The sequence below is a fragment of the Artemia sp. Qi Xiang Cuo genome, chromosome 4 (genome assembly GCF_049724085.1).
Source record: "Artemia sp. Qi Xiang Cuo chromosome 4, ASM4972408v1, whole genome shotgun sequence".
NCBI classification, from domain to species: Eukaryota; Metazoa; Arthropoda; class Branchiopoda; order Anostraca; family Artemiidae; genus Artemia; species Artemia sp. Qi Xiang Cuo.
The window spans coordinates 56913122-56933605 of NC_142797.1; the positions used below are offsets into that span (position 1 = coordinate 56913122).

Genomic DNA, 20484 nt, shown 5'->3' on the forward strand with positions numbered 1-20484 from the left:
GGATGGATGTCAAAAGTGTTGACTGTTCTAACACATGAAGGCTTCATAAATTTCATGGCTAATGTACGAAGAAGTTTTTCCACCTGGGTTTTCATGAGGTAAGATAGGGGTTTTTCAGACTGGAAGATGGTGTTGAACTCATTCAGCTCTCCCAACACGTACTCGACAAAAAACATCATAACCCTCGAGTATGGGTTGTTTAGTGTCATTCTTACATGATCATTAGCATGCGAGGGATAATCAAGTACCAACGAGTCCCAGTACAACGTAAGAGTATCCATCTTTTCGAGAATACGGCGTGCACAGTTTTGAAACGACAACCAGCGTGTTGGAGCCAAAGCAAGGAATCTGTGCTGTTTCACTTGAGTAAAGACTTGAAATTCCTTCCTATATGCATCTTGGCGTTTTGCACAGTGCCTGATGTGATTGCACACAGTCCGACATAGATCTTCGAGTCTCTTGGACAGTTTTTTGCAAGCATGACTTGCAGCTAGGGCAAACAGATGGCAGCTATATTTCACAACTGTAACCCAGGGAAATTTTCCTTCAACAAGTGTTTTGACTGAGTGGTTTATCCCCATCATAGCATTCGTTGTGTCAGAGCAGAATCAGACCCAATTTTGTAGAGCAACACCCGCCTTCTTGACATCATCCATCACCTTCACTAACAGGTTGAATAGACCAGACGCTGATCCGTCGCTGCATTCGACAAGAGCGAGCAAATCTACCTGCACATTCATTGCTTCGTCACAAAAGCTGACACAAACAGCAAGTCGTTTGGCCACAGAGGAATCTGTGGTCTCGTCAATTACTACCGAGAAAATATTCGTTTTCAGGTTTTCAAGAAGCTTTTCATGAAAATGAGGGGCCAACGCTTGTCGAGCAATATTATTTGCTTTAGTTCTACCAAGAGTGGCCTGGCATACTTTTCACAAGTTTCATCACGTCTTCAGAAAGCGAATAGTGTAGATCGTGCTCAACGAGAAATGTCACGAGTTGCGCCTCATAAGTGGCTGCTCTTTCGATTTTTGAATCATAAGGACAATGAAGCCTCAATGCCATGGTCTTAGAAAACGAAGTTATCCACGCTTTTTTATTTTCTTCGTGAGAATTGGTCTGTTTGTGCCTTCTTGTGTCGTGTTTCCCTTTTTTACAAACGAAATCCTTTTTGCAGTAAAGACAGTGAGCTAAATATCCACTGTTTTGACCGGTCTGCACCTTTCCCTTTTGTAACCATTCATTAAAGTCAGATTCTCTTTGGTCTGCCCTTTTCTTTGTGATCCTCGGTTTTTTATTGGAGGGTTCACTATCGTCCGAGTCTTTATCACCGTCCTCATATTCCTAATCGATATCTATCACTTCTGTCATTATGTTGTAACACGTTTGGTCTATAAACAAGAGAAATATTTAGCTATTATGTCCTTTCTTTTATGGATTGACTTCCTGGTGAAAGAAACGAACCTGCATTAGTTTAATTTTTTCCAGCGCCAGCCTGCTGAGAACCCTTTGTTCTTTCCGGATAAATCCTTCATCGGGAATCCGGCTGAATTCAGAAATTTGCCAGAAGTAAGGCAGGAAGTTTTGATCAGTTTCGTCAAAGCAGATATGACGTCGAATCACAGTAGATATGACGTAAACACACATATGTTGCGTTTTTGCTGATACCCCTGTTACCACGGTAACTGCGGATCTGCGGTCCACTGCAAAAACAACTATTATATTGCCGAAATCGCACTTTTCAAAAGTCATCCCAAAAGAAAAACTGATATCCAATTACATAACTAAGTGCTAAACTTCTTTCTCACCAATTTGACAAAATTTGATGAAAATGAGATGACTTCAGATACCAAGAGCAGATACCACGGTCCGACCGTGATATCTGAATATCAGTTACCGCGGTAGCTGGCCAGATACCACGACAACTACAAAAACGCCTTTTGACCGTGGTATCGGATACCACGGTAGCTGAAGAAACGACTTTAGACCGTATATCGAATACCATGGTATCTGCAAAAACGCAACTATTGTCGTATAATAATAATATTTTTGACCCACTCTGTAGGTTTAAGATAGTGGAGTAATCAAAGGAATGAAATTGAGAGAGTACAAAATAACACACACAACAACAAAAACCATTCAATGAAAAATTCCGTTTCTAAATCTGAATAGTAAAATTTGTTTACCGAAAAGGGCTGAAAGACCAAATGAAAATGCGTTACTTCGTTGCTATGACTTGGGCCCATGCTGACTTGGACACAAATATTCAAGCAAAGAATTAAACGGATACATCAATTACGATCCTATTCAGAGAAAGTATCCTTCCCTAGGGTTGATCATGAAGTTTGACAGCCTGACGAGGACCCTTGCAAAGAAGGGCCGAAATATCCATTGTAAGCATTACTTGAATATATTCGCGATTAATAAAAGTCCATACAGTGATATTCCCTGTCAGATTTGGGGTACCTCTACAGCTAGTAGCTGTGTTGCATGCTTGACGAAAACGATTTACGACAAATAGGCGTTCACGCACTGAGCAGTGTTAACCATGCTCATTTGATTGGGCCACTGAAAAGCCGAGTTTGTATTGAGGTTCAAAGTTTCCGCGTCATAGTAGAACTTAGCGCTGTGAGCATGGCCTTTAATATTCTGAACATCATGCTAGAGAAAACAGTAAAAATGCCAAAAACTCCTCTTAACACAATCCGATATTGCATTGTATTCACTTAAAATACACATACAAAAATTTGCTTTTCATTTCAACTTTAAGGAGTCTGGTGAAGAACGGATACGTACAAGAGCCAATTGTTTGGATAAAGATTAAATTTTGGGATTCCATAGAAACCGTTGGTCTTGTTCATTTTGGATGCCTGTTCAACTATCATTCGTTTTGGACTTCTTTTGTTTTGCTTGTCGGGATCCCAAAACGTAAGTGGAGGGATACCTATGACATTGCAAAAGTTGTCCTTCTGTCTGTCTGTAGCCTAAGCACGATAACTGTCGAAGGGAACAATATATTTTGATGAAACTCGGTGGGAGGATCCTTTGGGTCAAGGGAAAGGTTGAGTTTGTAGATGGGCTCTGTAGCCCTGCACTTTAGGGTGGGGATTCAAATTAAGGGACAGACAAAATATTTTTAAACAGCTAATGAGATAGTCGATTATGGGGTAAGAAATCATGCTGAACACGGCAATGAAAACCATCTTCTCGCCGGACAAGTTGTTCGCCTGGAATCCGGCCAAAACCGGAAAGTTTGTTAAAAGTAAAAGTTTTATTTGAAGTTGATAAGATGTTCGATTTCGGGGTAAGAGGGCATGCTGAAACCCTAAATGACAATCGTTTTTTAGCCGCACATATTTTTCGTCTGGAATCCGGCTGAAACCGGATAATTTGTTATACGTATATTTTTTATTTGAAGTTGACTAGATGTTGGAAATAGGGGTAAGGAGACGCTAAATTCGTTCCTGAGCTTCAATTTTTCGCCAGACAAGTAGCTCCGTAATTTTGGCGAAACCGGAAAATTGGCAGAAGGCAGGATCGTTTGGATCGGTATCGTCAAAATAGATATGACTTATAGAGGTAAACACACATGCTGAATCCAAATCTGAACTTGGTTTTCTCCGAGGATTAGCCATTCGGCCTTAATCTGTTTCTAGATCTTTAAGAGTAAAAATGTTCATGGAGTCTGACGAAGACTGGATCTAGCGAAGACAAAACCCAATGTCTGGATTAGATATTGAATTTTTGGGATCCCAGAGAACCTTTGGTCTTGTTTTTCACTTTCACAGAGGCACATTCAGTTATCATATATTTTGCGTCCAGCCAGCCGCGTCGGAGGAAATTGCTAATTTCGAAAAAAAAATTATATTTCTTAGCTGTTTCATCATCTTGACTTTGATGATCTCTTCTAGTGAGATCTGGCTTTCAAAACTTTCCGTAGGAACTACACCTCTCGTTGATACCATATGATGAATTCAAATTTTGAAATGATGGAAGTAACGTACTGACAACTAGTTAAAATACGCATTTTGGTAAACAGATCATAGAAGCCGCCCACCCCCTAGGATAGGTCAGTACTTTTTGTCTCAATAAACTCTTTCTGACCTGATTACATCCAGGGCCATAACAACTCGGTGGGAGGCGCCCCCCCCCCCCGAATATTGTCGGCCAGTCGTTAAAAAGTAGCCGAGTCAACCCGCAGCGCCTCTATTTTTCGCGAAAACAGTTAATTTTTTACTTGGAAACAGTAGATTTTTCTTAAAAACAGTCGGTTTCTTCTTGAAAATAGTTCTTTTTCTTAAAATCAGCCGAATTTTTGTCAATACAGTCGTTTTTTCGCAATAAACGTAGTTTTTGTCTGCCTAAAACAGTCGGTAAAAATGACCAGCCAGTCGATAAAAACATCCCCCCCACATTTTAGCTAATAAAGGTTCTTATGACACCTAGGCTACTTAAATATAGTTACTACTTACCATCCATACCATCAGACAATCCTGTGAAATAAGACAAGTCTGTCTGGTCCTTATTGCTAACTTGAAAACACTTGGGCTGAGCTGACAGAGGTCATGAAGTCATTTGATGAACTGAGAAACTCAAATGTCAAAGTTTCGTCAAACCCGCAAAAACAACTCAACCCCCTTCGAACATACTGGCCTCCCAGGGGACAAGCTGCCGACCGCCGACGGGTCATTAATTAAAGTCCGTAGTTGACTTCCGCGAAACGAGTCGGACGCGTCTTTGAAATCCCCATTTTATGCAACAAAGACATTTGCGAAAGATAAGAAACTTTAAGTTGGACAGATTTTACATACGGGAACAAATGTGGTATAAACAGCCATATCGCGGCATAATCGCGGCATACGGCATGATCAAAATTCTATGCGGCATTTTTCTCAGAATCGGGGCGTAATGCCGCGAAATGTGACATACGTGGCAACACTGATCCCCATAGATCAAAAACCTGGACTACCCCATTTTACGATATTTTTGCATCGAAAATGGTTCATGCCCCGTGGTATTTTGCTGTCCTGGTATCATGCGCTAATTAAGATAAGCGGAAGTTGATTGTCAGTAGCTCCTCCCAGTACACTGAACGAGTTTAAATATATAATCGAGGAATGTAAAAATACGGCAGAAGTACCTACACATTAAAAAAGTGTATTTTCACGCTAATCTAACAACTAGAAAGTACGCTGATCAAACGTGAAATAATGCTGTCAAAGTCAAAGTACGCTTTTTTTACCGTGTTCTTTGCTCCCTCTTTAGCTTACGGATCCAAATATGCGAACAATAAGTTCTTTTTTTTAGAATGGGAAGCTCCTGAACTTATTAATGGCAGGACTGGGATGCTAGCAAATGGCAAAACTAGCAAACTGTCAAAAATTTTACTATTTGAAAAATTTTTATATGTCCAAAACGCCAACGTTTCATCTTCTCCAACCTTGCTTTATCAAGAAGCTAAGATATTAGCAATTGACTATCAGGTGATATTTTCTCTCTACTGATTTCTTTCTTTTTCTTCCTTCTTTTATTTTCTTGGCATGAATGCCAGCAAATATTTGGAGATATTGCTAAGTGTGTTTCATTGTTTTATCTCTTCTCTTATTTTTTCTTTATTTCATTAATATTCTCAATTCTTTTGAAATGTATAGGTCTTCTTTTTTTATAGGTCTTTCCTTTTTTTGCCCCAGATCACTTTGACTCTTAAAATAGGGCACTATAACGTCTGATTTCCAATCCAATGAGCCTCCTCTTAATTTTATAAAAAACCCTTTCAATAAAAATGTTGTATGTCCCCTGGCCAAAACTAAAACCCTTTTAATTAAGGGCTATCGGGGTGGGGTTGGGTGGGGGTTTGTCATCCTCAAAGACCTAATTTCCAAACCAATCAACTACGCTGAAAAGAATGGCTATATCAAAATTTTGATTAAATGTGTTTTGGGAATGGATGGGCGGTGGGGATGGGTGTCTTGTTGCCCTCCGATTACTTTTGACTATTATAAAACCGCTAACCTCCTTCAATTTCTTATCGAATGAGCCTTTTTACGCAATTTCTACGACAAAAATGGTCGTCTTAAAATTTGTATCATATGCATTTTAGGAAAATACAAGGTGTGAGTGAGGGTACCCACCCCTGATCACTTTGAATCTTATAAAGGGCACTATAACTTCTAATTACCAATCCAATGAGCCCCTTCCGAAGTTTTCACGACCACCCTTTCTATAAAAAATCCCTTTATGCCCCCAGGGCATAATCTATAGCCCTTGCCTTTAGGGTTGTGGAGGGGGGGGGGGATGTCATCCTCAAAGACAAAATTTCTGAACCTTTTAACTATGTTAAACAAAATTGCTATCTCAAGATTTCTTTGGAGTGTTTGGTGAAATGTTGGGCGTGTGAGAGGGGTTAATTGCCCTCCTGTCACTTTTAACTATTAAAAGGGCACTAGCCATTTCAATTTTCAATCGAATGAGTTCGTTTTGAAGTTTCTAAGACAACTCTTTCGATACGATGTGCCCCTGTCTAAAAAAAGAAACAAAATAAATATATAATACATCGTGTCCACATCGCTCTTTACTCAGGCAGCGTTATTGTGCTTACCTATGATCAGGGCCCTCACGTGCTGGGGGAGGGGCATACCCCCCTAATGTTTTTGGTCACTTGGTAAAAAAAATAATTTGTTAAATTCGTGGCGTTTTGTGCCACCATTTTTCCGATATCGTTAAAATTCTTCCTTCGGTTCAATAAAGACCACGAAAATACTGACATGTCATCACATCTACAGAAATTTCGAAACTTGATCGGTAATACTTAGCAGTCTTATTGACTCCTGCCGTGATTTTACAGGTAGTGCCACAAATTTCCATTTGGTTAAATGATTAGCATTAAAACAGTGACATGATATGTACCGAAATCTAAATCTCGGCTGGTAAATATAGCTGACTCGGGCACTGATTTTAAGCATTGTATTCGAAACGGACATTAGGCTAATTATTGGCAAAAACAGTCGGTAAGATGAACGGCCAGTTGGTAAAATCCCTTGCTCCCTCCCTCAAACATTTTGGCTAGTAACGACGCTGTCTATGATTACTATTATGAGTTTTTTGTTAATACTAGCTATTTTTTATTATTTTCACCAGTGTTTTATTTTTTACGTCTTCTAATTGGTATACAAGGGTTCTTTGATCGTTTTTGGCTATGGTGATCTATTGAGCTATGAATCTTTTCTTCTTTGAATTCTGTTACTCTTATTCTTTTATTATCCTTTTTCTTATTTAATTTTTATCATGTTCACTATCGTTATTGATAATGCAAATATATGATAATTGATGCACTCTTCTATTTTAAATAAACTCTTGGAAGAAAGTAATAAAAATGAAAGCAACATGCTTGCTAATTGCAGCGTGTATCAAAGCATAGCCCATTATAACAATTATTTTCACACTTTTGTCACACTTTTAAAGTGAAATCATTGCCACACCGATATCCTACTTTTTTTAAAATGCAATTATTGTCACAATGATGCCCTACTTTCTAAAGTAAGAATGCCACGATGACGCCCTACTGTTTGGGTATGATTCATGTCATAATGATGTTAAAGTACGATTGTCAGAACTCTGTACTAGCTGTGTCAAGCTGTTTCATGACTATTTACTGCTACAAATCACAGTTAATCGCAATCCCACGAACGCCTGAGATCAACACACGAGTCTTAACCTTAGAATGATCTTTTGCTAATTTTTTTTTATTTTCGTTAAACTTTTTTAACAAATTTAAACATATTTTTCAGACCTACAAAAAAATCATACTTCTAAAACATATTTCAGTATGAGCATAAAGCTGAATTTCACCTTGTCAAGTTACATCAAAATGGATATCTTACGTTGAAACACTTAAACCGTAGTACCGCAGAAAAATAATATACCCACTAATTTAGTTTATCAAATAATAGTTTATTTTTAAAGTAAATTCCTATTTTGAATCATAAGAAGAATAAAAATTTTAAAATAGTATTGGGATAATTTTTTGTTTTAAATATATTTGTCTTTTTCTAGGAGGCGAAAGCTAATCTTGAGAAGGCTTTTAGAAGATTGAAACTTGGAAATTGGATACACAAGCCAGATATGGTGAATGAATTTGCACTTCACTAAAAAGTTCAAAAAAAGAAATGAAAATCTCCACGACAAGTTATTTATAGTCTTGTACTCTTATAGTCTAAGTCTTGGCTAACCCCCTCATATACGTAATAATTTCAGTTCGTTTTAAGTTTTGATGTTGCTCCTTACTTTCTGTTGAAAAAACTTTTTTTTTATTTAATTACCCTCCAGCTTAATCATCCCACGTTACAAGTCTTGCATCAGACATATTGTCGAAAACGGCTGCCCGTTGTATGCTGGTGCTCCATCAATGTTATTTGCACCATTTCAAAAGATCCAGAATAGGGCTAATAGGACAGGTTCAGTCGTTACCCATGACGCTCTTCAGTCTGTTATTCTCCTTCTCTAGAACCTTTTCGTATTTTACCCTCCCCTTCTCCCATCTTCCAACCGACAAGACAGACACGAAGGCACACAGCTCCGTCCAACTACCTTAAGGTTGACGTGTCAAAAGTAGAATGCTTAATAAACAGCTTCATTTAACATCTTCAATTCGGTTTCAAACGATATTCCTGTGAACATTAATTCTAAAAGTTTAGTCATCTAAAACCTCGTGATGGAGTGATGTAAAAGATTAGCTATTAATCAGATGTTTAAATGTACCTTGTGTTGCGAATTTAGGATTGGCTTGAATATTTTTAAAATGTAGATGGATATGACTCATTCTCAGTAATGTTATTTGTAGTCCTTGCTTGATAAAGTGAGGTTTTCCTCAGGGTTTGGTTTTAGTTTCATTTTAGTTTTTGGTTAGTATGAATGCGATGAGGCTCTATCTCCCTGGTGCTTGTCTAATATTGTTGATGAATAACAAAACAATATCTTTTTCTAAATCAACGGATATTTTGATGGTCTTATTTCTAAAGTTAATATTCGCGAGTTCAAAATTAAAAGTAAATTGGAATTTAATATGCAAAAAACAAGTTTATGGTGAATAGTAAGATAGAAAATCATTTAACATTATTTTTAGGATTTAATTTTCTCGTGACTCAATTCAACAAGCTCATGTTTCAAGATATCTAGGGTTCTACCTTGATCAAAACTAGTTTTGGAAAATTAATAATGAGATAGTTACTTCTAAGGCTCCTTGGAATTAGATAAAGAGTCAAACGGAGGATGCCAAACCGAGTTATACTATTTTTGCATCACAATATCATTAATCCCTTAACAATCAATGCACTCGAACATAAATAAATACCTCGTGGTGGTGTTTTATGGGCCAACAACTTTTACATGAATTTTAAACACTTGAAAATTTTGCAGAATAAGGTTATTCGCTTCATTACTTGTTATGTACAGAATTTTCATAATATAGTTTAATATTTTAATAAATTAAAAGTGCTGTATGCAGAACAACTACGTAATTTCCAGGCTGTTGTGTTACATACCAGTGTCTTAGTCAACTGTGTCGTTCAGTATCTATTTTAGATCATTTGATATTAAACGGTTATATGCATGGTTATTTTACTAGAAATGCTACTAACTTGTTGACTAAAGTAAGAATGGTAGAAGAGCACATTTAAAAATTAAATATGTGAGCAGGATTTATGGAATATCCTTCCAGATAGTGTCAAAAAATCAGAGGACCTTTAATTGTTAAAAAAAAAGTAGAAATCCACAATTTAGAGATGGAAGGTGTTTTTTGAAATATTTGTACTTCAAGATAAATCAATCAGACACTTTTTAACGTTAATTTTAGGTTTTCAACTAAATCAAGGAGGCACACTTGTGCCTCTTTAAAGAGGCGACCCACCACAATGTTAAGCGAGTTCCGGTCCTAGCGGTCGCAGAGAGACGGCGGTGATCGCATTTTGTAGCCTAAGCTCAAACTAAGAAACATGCAAAATTTCACCCCCCTCCGATTTTATCTTCATGGGGGAAAGTGGGCCGGAAGGTTCGACCCTCCCAACACAGCCCCCCTTTAACGTTGTCCGATCGGGCTGAAATGTAGAGGATAGGCTTTCCAAGAACCTGGGAGCTTATCCTCAAAATTTCAGCTCAATCCGATTACTCCGTCCCTGTTTTCCAAAAACCAAATACAGCTACTAAATGTTCATCAATTTTTTTTTTGTTAGCCACGCCTACAGGCCACAGTTGGCAACGGATCCGGGTGAATGAGGACTCATTCGAACCGGAATTCGATCTTTTAGGGCCTTTTGATATTTTCAGACCAAAAAAATTATCCCCCGAATTTACATTTACGAAAAACCTCTTTTTCCCATAAGAGCCCATGTTAATTTTTGAAATTCCTAAAAGCATAGTATTTCATTACTAAATTAGATCAAACTAGTCCTCTTAACCTGACAAGACCGACTGCAAGCTTCCAAAAATTCCAGCTCTTTCCCAGAAGTTTTTTTTTTGTCGAAAAAAGAAAATCTTACTTTAACGGTTTTTTCTGTTGCCGAGCCAATAAAAATAACTAAACAAGTCTCTGATAGTAAAGTGGTCCAGTGGTCAGTATTCCTGTCTATCAGGCGGAAGACCCGGGTTTGATTCCCGTCAGAGTAAATTTTTTATATATTGAATTTAAAGTAGTATCTCTTAAATTTAAAGTTTAAAAAGAAACTCAGTTTCTTTTTTAAATCCAATCTATTAAATCCTTCGGCTTAACTGGCGTCTCCAGAAGAATATCACAGTCGGCCTTCAGCTTACAGGTAAGTCTCCACTGCTTTGGTAACATGGCGTATACCCGCATGCTCGAAGAAAAGTTGAAAAAAGAAAATCTTTCTTTGCATTTGATTTGAGTATTCAGGAATTAAAAGCCTTAACACAAGAATCTTCAAAAGCGGGAGATTTGAGGGGTGGCAGCCCCCCAACTTTAACTCCTGACACAATCAGCTAACAGTTAGTTAAGCAATAATAAGTAATAAACTGTACAAAAACGTGCAGAAATTATTTGAAAAAATCTACGTTTTCTAAAGATTTAAAGAGTCTAAGTCACAAGTTCTAACATTGACCCGTACAGGGTTTAGGAGGTCCAGTGGGGGGGCGGCCGCCCCCCCATCCCCCCGCTATTGCAGCCTCTTTTGTTAAGATTTTTATTTTGCGGATGTACCACCCCCCCCCCTCAACCCCCACTTTTTCCCTTGCAAAGAAATACTTTGCAACACGAACGAAGTCTGCTTGAATTTTTTACCGTAAGAACATCCTATTGCATCTCTTTGATTAGAAACAGTACTGAGCCTGTTTGCTAGATTTTTTTTACAGGAGATTTTTCCCTAACTGATAACAAGGTATAATGTGAAGAACTTAACAATTTTGAACAGAAAAAGTAGGGAACAGAAGAAGGGCTAGGCATAAACAAGCATTTTAGGTTCAGGTAGGTTCTGGTTCATCTATTTTTCATTATACATAATCACATTGAATACATAACTATACCTGGCACAGAGACAATTTTGTAGTTATAACTGTAACAGACTGAGTTGTCATTGCCAAATTCTCGGAAGATTTAAAAAAAATGCCATTGAAACAGTTTCATTCGTGTTGGTACGACCAACTGATTGCAGGCTACAGGACTTAAAAAATCTTAACAAAAGAGGCTGGAAAAGCGGGGGGTTAGGGGGGCGGCAGCCCCCCAACTGTACCTCCTAATCCCTGTAAGTTTAAAGGTTCGAACTTGTGACTCAGCCTCTTTAACTCTTTAGAAAACGTAGATTTTTTTCAAATAATATCTTTATGGGACTTGATTATTGGACAAGACTATGGGACTTTATGGAAGTTTGTGGCTCTTTTCTGCAGATCAACTTCATTTGACTTCTAATTATAATATTTGCCATGATTATTTGTATGGTATATTGCCTCAGATTGTTTTTTGGAATTTTCCGAACTAGATTGCTTCATCATAATTACCAAGCGACAATCCATAAGCGTTGCGACAAAATACTATGTAAAAGGTTACACAAAAATTATCCGGAAGTTTATTCTCTAAATAAGTAGTTCTGGTTTTCTTTTTTTTTTTCATTAGATTATTTAGATTAAGGTGGCTTTTTTTTCCGTTTTTTGCTTATTTGTATTACTGAAGTGTGCCACTAGGCATATCCTTAGACCTTATATTCTCCTTTTAACTATACTAAATAAAATGGCTATCTCAAAATTTCTATTGGATGTGCTTGGGGAAATGGTTGGTGTGAGAGGGGGGTTGGGTGCCCTCCTGTCACTTTCGACTATTAAAAGGGCACTAGCCCTTTCAATTTTCAATCAAATTAGCTCTTTTTGAAGTTTCTACGACAACTCTTTCGATACGAAGTGCCCCGGTCTAAAAAAAGAAACAAAATAAATATATAATACATCGTATCCACTTCGCTCTTTACTTAGGCAGCAATATTGCGCTACCTATAATCAGGGCCGTCGCGTATGGGCCTGTGTTTACCGCAATCAGTAAATGCAGCAGTCTTACCGACTCTTGCCGGGATTTTACAGATGGTGCCACAACTTTCCATTTGGTTAAATAATCAGCATTAAATGTACCGAAATCCAAATTTTGGCTGGTAAATGCAGCTGTTTTACTAATTCGCGCAGTGATTTATATGACGGAATTTGCCATAATTCGTATACGAAATTCTCTTTATTTGTCTTACTGACTCCTAACAGTTCCAGCAATTTCGAATTGATTGATGTTGTAGAAGAGAAACTTTTGATAACAATGGATACCTTAAAAAGAATTGGCTTTTTTATCCTGATTCCAAATATATAATACTCATAAAGTTTGATGCTACCCATCAAAGGCTACGATCATGGGAAGATTTGTGTGGTTTTCAAAAAGGAGGAGAAAGCACCCAAAAAAAGTCAAGGAATCTTAATGAAAATTGCTCAGATTCAGCGCATTAGATAACCTGATTATACAGGTTTAAAGCTCCCATCTAGATGGCTCTCTCAACATCCTTTATTCTCCCAGAAAAATATTCGGTTTCCATAGTTAAGTTTCCTTGAAAGTTTTAAGCCCATTGATAAAAAAAAAGTTTTTAGGCTTGACCCAAAAACCTACCGACTGTAGTTTCAAACCGTTGGCAGTTGTAAACGAATATTTTTTCTCTCTTTTTTTTCTTGTGCGTAGGGGTCCTCTCGACCCAATAACCATAGGATATAAATTTTCAGCCTAGTAGAAAAAACGCTTGGCTCTTTTGGACTCCATTTAGTCCCCCAAGTTATTTTCTTACATTAGGTCCCGCTTGGTCAGGGGAAATACGGAGTTAAGTTTTAAAATGATCAGCTGTTGCAAGTTTTTTGGCCCAATTCTGGGCCCTCCAGCATCCTTGTCCCTCCCAAGTAAGTGTCTGGTCCCCCTAGCCCGGGTAACAATTTTGAAAGTTTCAATCCAATCGAAAAATAAAGTCTGTTGAGCCGGTTTCGGCCTCGTATTTGGGTAATTTGTGTCCCAACTAAAAAAAAAAAAAGTTTAAGGCTCTTTTCGGGGCTCCTGTTTGAGTTTAATCGAAACGGAACCCTGCTGCACACCACAAGTAACAGGCATCAATTCACTGACAATATCTTTGTGCACAATACTTATAGACCGACCGAAAAGATAAGATTCAAACCAAATTAGAGCACTATTTTTAATTCCAAGACTTTTTAACTGATTCAAAAGTATATTAAAATTAACTGTATCGAATGCTTTCTTTAATTCAATAGATACTGTTAAAGGAACTAAATTTCTTTCAAATCCATTATTCAAATTATCTAAAAGGTGATGCATTGCGTGCAACGTTGAGTGACGCTTTCTGAAACCGAATTGACTATCACGAACAAATCCAAAAGAATCTAAATAAGAAGAAACTTGGGAATACATAACTTTTTCAAAAATCTTAGAAAATAAAGGTAAAATTGATATTGGTCTATAGTTTGACAACTCATTCTTGTCGCCTCCTTTGTGAAGTACAATCACTTTAGCTTGTTTTAACGCACGTGGAAAGTCACCTTTTCTCATTGATAGGTTCACTAGGTATATGACCATACCTAGTGACCTTACCATAAATATACTTGCCCATAAATATATTTAACCGCAAAAGATATTTGACATAAATATGTTTTGATCATAAATATATTTGACCTCAAATATAAACATATTTGACATAATATATTTTGACCATAAATGTATTTTGACAGTAAATATATTTGACCATAAATATAGATATATTGGACATAAATATGTTTTGATCATAAATATATTTATCATAAATATAAATATATTTGACCCCGGACATGCTTTGGCCTGTTGACCCGTCCCTGGAACTTTGGTTTTTGTAGCCTGACCTCTTTCCGGGGTGGCCAAGGGTAGCTAAAATAGAATTTTACCTATGAATGACAGTGTATATATATGGAATCTTTAAATTAGCTAAAGCCCGGCTAGCTCAGTCGGTAGAGTATGAGAATCTCAGGGTCGTGGGTTCGAGCCCCACGTTGGGCGTATTTTTCTGGCCTCCCCCAGGCCATTCAGCGTGTCCCCAGGTGGCGATAGGGGAATGCTCTACAGATATGTAGGGTACCTCCATAGGAGGCACGGACCAAGGGGGGACCTTGTCCCTGGGGGTCCATAATAGAATCTGGGGCACCCTCGACCGGGGTCATAAATACAGGTGGAGGAGGAAGAAGGCCCCTCAAATGTACACTCAAAAGGGCCCACAAAAGTCCTATGAGTTGCAAACCTTCTCCCAGTAATGGGTTAAATTAAATGGTGATGAAGAACACCATCGCGGGAGGATCCTCTATAGGAGGACAACTGTGGCAAGGCGTAAGATCCAGATCTATGGGCAACGGCCTCTGCAAAGGGCTGCCTCGACCTTTTCGGGGTACCTGCAAGACTGGGGACCTTGCGGTCAACTCTAGTCCCAATTGAGGAGTGGCGACCCTCGAGGACATTATAGCCTAGTAAACGACACAGCATTCGCACGTGATTCTGACTAATGGACAATTCTTCTGGGCTTGGTATGTTTTGATGGGCGTCTTTGGGCTGAAAAACCTCTTCCTAGCTAATTTATCTATTATGTGTTACCTCCCCGTTGTAGCATAATATTTGTAGGCATGAATATATAATGAGTCGGAGGTAATAAGCTTGCGATTGTCTGTGCAGAATTTCGACTCTTGTTGATAGAAGAGCATCACCAAGTGCTGAAAACCATGTTGTGACCAAGATGGGCCCAGGATTGCACAAAGTCTCCATTCATGGAGGTCCCAGGGACTTCTTGCTGTCCAGTTCTAAGCCGGCTTAAGCACTTCGGTGTAGACTTGAGAAGATATGTGATTCCCGTCCTGCACTGGTATCCGGGATCATTGCTTTTCCTGATGCGAAAATAATTTCAATGATTTAAAGAACATGAAAATTGGAACTTGGAATATTACGACGTTAAATAATGACTGTCGTATCGACATTCTGATTGACTAATTCAGACAATTCAAACTTGACTTATTATGAGTTTCAGAAACTCATATCCCAGGGGTAGGATGCATGAAATTAGGTGATATAGAATTTATTTCCTCAGGCAGGAAGGATAGGGTTCATAGATAGAGAGTAGTGCTCATGATGAATAAGGAAGCTGCTAAGTCTTGTTTAGGCTGGGAGGGTATTAATAATAGAATACTAGTTGCTCATTTTATGACTAGAAAGTTCAGGGTATCAGTTATAGTAGTATACACCCCTGTAGAACCGACTGACGGAGATACTAGTGACTCAGATGAATTTTACTTACAGTTACAGGAGCAAATAGACAGGGTCCCAGGTAGAAATATGTTTTTATTACTGGGAGATTTTAAAGCCCAGGTTGGTAGAAATAGGTATAGATGGTATCCCAGCCTAGGTAAATTTGGTGTAGGAAAACAAAACAGTAATGGATACAGACTTCTGCAATTTTGTAGGTATAACAATCTAGTTATAACCAACACGGTGTTTGGTCATAAAAGGGCTCATGAGTTAGCATGGTATTCACGTGATGGTAAGACAGCAAACCTTATTGATTATGTTATAGTAAACCGAAGACTGGCAGGATCAATACAGGATACTAGGGTATACATGGATGCTGTTATTGATGTTAAAAGTAAAGATCACCATCTAGTAGTGTCAAGGGTTAATTTAAAGCTGAAATACCGGAAGGGTAACTACCTGCCGGGATGTTATGATGTTGGTAGACTCCAGGATGAGAATTTGAGAGAAACTTTCTAGGAACAGTTGAATACTAAACTTGATAGTTTAAAACTTGATAATGTGGAAGATGGTTGGAATAATTTTAGAAAAATAATTTGTGAAGTTGCTGAAGGTGTATTAGGGAAGAAAGCTAGAACTGCAGCTAAGAATATAAGTGAAAAAGCTTTATGCTTAATAGAAATGAGAAAGGACTTGTACAAGAATTATCTTAGTGATAGATCATATGAAAACAAAAGGAATATATAGAAAGTGGAGAAAGCATTAAAATATGAACTTAGTAGGTGTGAAGTGGAGGCTATGGATACAATTGCCAAAGATCTGAAAGATGCAGCTAGATGGCATAACAGTAAAATATTATACTGGCACGTTAACAAAGTGAGAGGGAGTAGTCAATCCGGACTTGTCCCAGTTAAAGATAGGAATGGGGTCGCAATTAGCGATAAGGAAAAAACTAAAGTGAGATGAGCAGAACATTTTTAGAACTTGCTTAACTGAGATAGAGTTGCAGGAAAAGATATAGAGGAAAATTAAAAAATTTATGATACCTTGGATGTGAAGGAAGATTTGTGTTGTGAGGAGGACTTAGCAACAGTTCTAAAAGGACTAAAGAATAATAAGGCTCCAGGTGCTGATAGGGTGGTAAATGAGTTTCTTAAATATGGTGGCTCTGAGGTTAGAAATAAGTTATTGAAGATTATGAATATGATTCTTGAAAAAGGGGAAGTACCTAACGATTTTAGGAAAACCCTAATTAAGCCACTTTATAAGAAAGGTGATAAAAGTGAATGTGGTAATTATCGAGGCATTTGTCTGGTCTCTGTAGGTAGCAAATTACTTAGTAATATGACACTTTTTAGACTGAGAGATGCCGTAGACAAAGTTTTAAGAGAAGAGCAGTGCTGTTTTAGAAAAGATAGAGGATGTTTTGACCAAATTTTCACTCTTAGGCAAATAATTGAGAAGTGCCTTGAGTTGTCAAACACCTTTGATCCTCAGTTTTATAGATTATGAGCAAGCGTTCGATTCTGTTGATAGAAGAGCTTTAGTAAAGGTTTTATCCTTGTATGGTATACCAGACAAATACATTAAAGTGATTAGTGCTATGTACGAGATTAACACTGCTGCGGTTAATGTAGGAAATGGGGTTAGCAGCTAGTTTTGTATTAAATCAGGAGTTAAACAGGGTTGTGTTCTATCACCCTTAATATGGATTATTTTGATGGACTTTGTTTTAAGGAGCACAGGACAGGCAATGGGAGACCAAGGAATGAAATGGGGAGGAAAAAGTCTCCTGGACTTAGATTATGCTGATGATTTAAACATCCTAGATGAAAATGTGAGCAAAATGAATAAGGTTTTAGAGGTTTTGCGAGTTCAGGGTGCTAGAATTGGTTTGAAAATTAATGTTAGGAAGAATAAGTCACTAAGGCTAGGAATAAGTGAAGATGAAAGGGTGACGTTAGCTAATGAAAAGGTTGATCAGGTGGGAAGCTTCACTTACCTTGGTAGTATTATTAGTAAAGATGGTGGGAGCAGTGAAGATGTTAAAAATAGAATAGCCAAGGCTCAGGGTGTTTTTTCACAGTTAAAAAAAGTCTGGAAGAATAGGAAGATAAGTTTGCAAACCAAGATTAGAATATTAGAAGCTACAGAGATGACGGTGGTCAAATATGGCTCTGAAGCATGGACGCTCCGAAAAGCGGAAGAAGATTTGCTAGATGTTTTCCAGAGAAATTGCTTAAGGATTGTTCTGGGTACCCGGCTGACTGACCGTATTTCAAACAATAGGCTAGACGAAAAATGTGGTTCAATACAGCTCTCTAGGGCTATAATGAAAGAAAGGTTGAGGTGGCTAGGGCACGTTGTGCGGATGAAGGATGACAGATTGCCGAAGATTGTTCTTTTCGGCCAACCATCTAGGGCTAAACGGAAAGCAGGTCGTCCCCGTCTGGATTGGGAGAACGTCATAAATATAGATTTAAAGGAAATGGGAACTTCGTGAGCGGGTGTAAAAAGGGAGGCTTTGAATAGATTGGGGTGGAGGAGGAGCGTGCGTAGCTGTGTTGGCCTCAGGCGGCTTGGTGCTGCGGTGAGTTGTTAGTAGTAGTATTAGTTTTGCTAGAAAAAAAGATTGCATTATATGCGTTTTTTTTTCAAAGTTTGATCCTGTCAAACCAATATTCCTAGAAGATCGAGAGAGGCTCAACCGAATAAATAATAATTTCTTGTGCCCTTTTTAGGTGATCAAAAAGAATGAAGGGCATCTAGCCCCCTCCCTCCCTGGCCTTTTTCCTCAAAGTCATCGGATCAGAATTTTAATATATGTAATTCGTTCAGCATAATTAAAACGTCCAATAACTTCCCACCTGGGGATGACATGACTCCACAAAGTCTTTTAGGAATGGGTATAAGTTATAAAATATGCCGATTATTTAGAAATAGTATTTGTTATTGGATTGAATACAGACATTTCTCGGGGTGTGGGATCTTCTACAGTGGGAAGGGTTATTTTCTACGATGCAAATTCGAAAATGTGGTTAAACACTTCATTTTATTTGGTTTTGTACCTCATCTTACCTAAACGGCTTTGAAAGTTGACCTACATAAGCTAGTCATTCTAGTCATTTCTCGGTTGATTCACAATTTCCTACAAAGCTATGAATGAAGCCATAGAATATGAGTCTGAAACAGTTTAACTTTTCGAGGAGGGGACATATCCCACTTCATTTACCGGTTTCTTGTCCTTAGTGACATTCTTTAGATCAGTGGTCACCAACCTTTAGAAGTTCATGGACACTAAATATATCCTTTTTCATTTGGTGGACCACTAACACAGATTTGGAAGAAAAAGGTGCTGTAGATACATTCATGTATGATAATCAGAAAAGTCTGAATCTAGACAATAGGAAATACACACAAAGGTGAAACATTTAATTAAAATAATTTTTTTTAAAAACAAGATAAAATACATGACATTTTTAGGGTAACGGTTGTTCTTGTTTGTTTGACGGCAAAATATGGAGAGTCAGTTTCTATGATGTTAGTGCAGGACGACGAGCTGCATCTGTTTCAAGCCGAGAGCGGTACCGAGTTTTAATTACTGTCACAGATCAAAATGTCTTCACGTAAATATGTAGTTGAAAATTAAATGAAATTTTTATTGCCTTCTCACTCAGCAATGGGGATTTATTTTTGAAAGACACACAAAAATAAACTCCTAATAAAGAGGACTTCAATTTTAATTTGAGACTGTCATCCCAAGAAAGATTCACGAGGCTTTCTATTTTATTTACGCTTAGTTTGTCCTCCTGGATGTTAGGTGTAAATAGATCTATTATCCACATATTTCCAGGTCTGAAATCTTTTTCCCTTGGACAATACAAATCAAAATATTCTCTCAGAGACTGTCAGTGCTGTTGAATAATCATGGATACCCCTTGACGGTTGATGTTATTCTCTCTAATATATTCATCGATATTAATAAACATTAAATTTGTAGGTACTTGTATGATGTGGTGCCGACCACTCAAGTGTTTCATCCATTGACGCATTTTAGAACTGTTTTTTTTTCGTTGGTTTCTTTCAGCTTAGTGTGAGACAAGGCACAGAGAAGTGACAAATTAGATATGTACAATACAGAGAAATGTACTATATGTAAAGCTTGCATGGTGTCAAATATAAAAAAGGTATATAAAGATAAAAAATAATAAATTTAAACAATTTGACATATAACAGAAATTAATATAATTGTGATAATCAAAACTAAACACAAAAATACATAAGTCTATTTAGAAAAAAAGATATGCTTCGGAACCAAATAGTACTAGGAAACAAGGTAATTTCTTTTCCATTTATTAAACTTTTAAACGATTATTTTTCTACATTTTAAGATTTGGTCTTTTTTTAAGGGGACGTATCTATAGCCCCTCTTGGGTCCTTCCTGGGTTTGGGGAGACGACGTATAGTTTGACTCCTTTAACACACACTTTTTTGGTTATATTTTGTAATTCCTGTATTTCAGTATTTCTTTTCATATTTTTATTATGTTATTTCATTTATTATTATTATTTATTACCCGTCAAAAAAGGTACGAAAGACGGAGTATCAGTAAAAAAAAATAAGAAAAAAAATACAAAAAAAAATCGAACAAATTACAAAGACGAGAAACAAAAGCTCAGTTATACACTGCACTACCCCAAGTA

At 37.5% G+C, this 20484-nt stretch overlaps 1 protein-coding gene across 1 annotated transcript in view; it reads right to left on the minus strand.

Moving 5' to 3' along the window:
• Nucleotides 1–608: 608 nt before the first annotated feature.
• LOC148953267 (lysine-specific demethylase 7B-like) overlaps nucleotides 609–20484 on the minus strand; it is a 67015-nt gene continuing 47139 nt past the window's right edge. The window contains exon 4 of the mRNA XM_089087912.1: nucleotides 609–811. Within this exon, the coding sequence (XP_088944038.1) occupies nucleotides 609–811 (203 nt within the window). The remainder of the gene's footprint in view (nucleotides 812–20484) is intronic.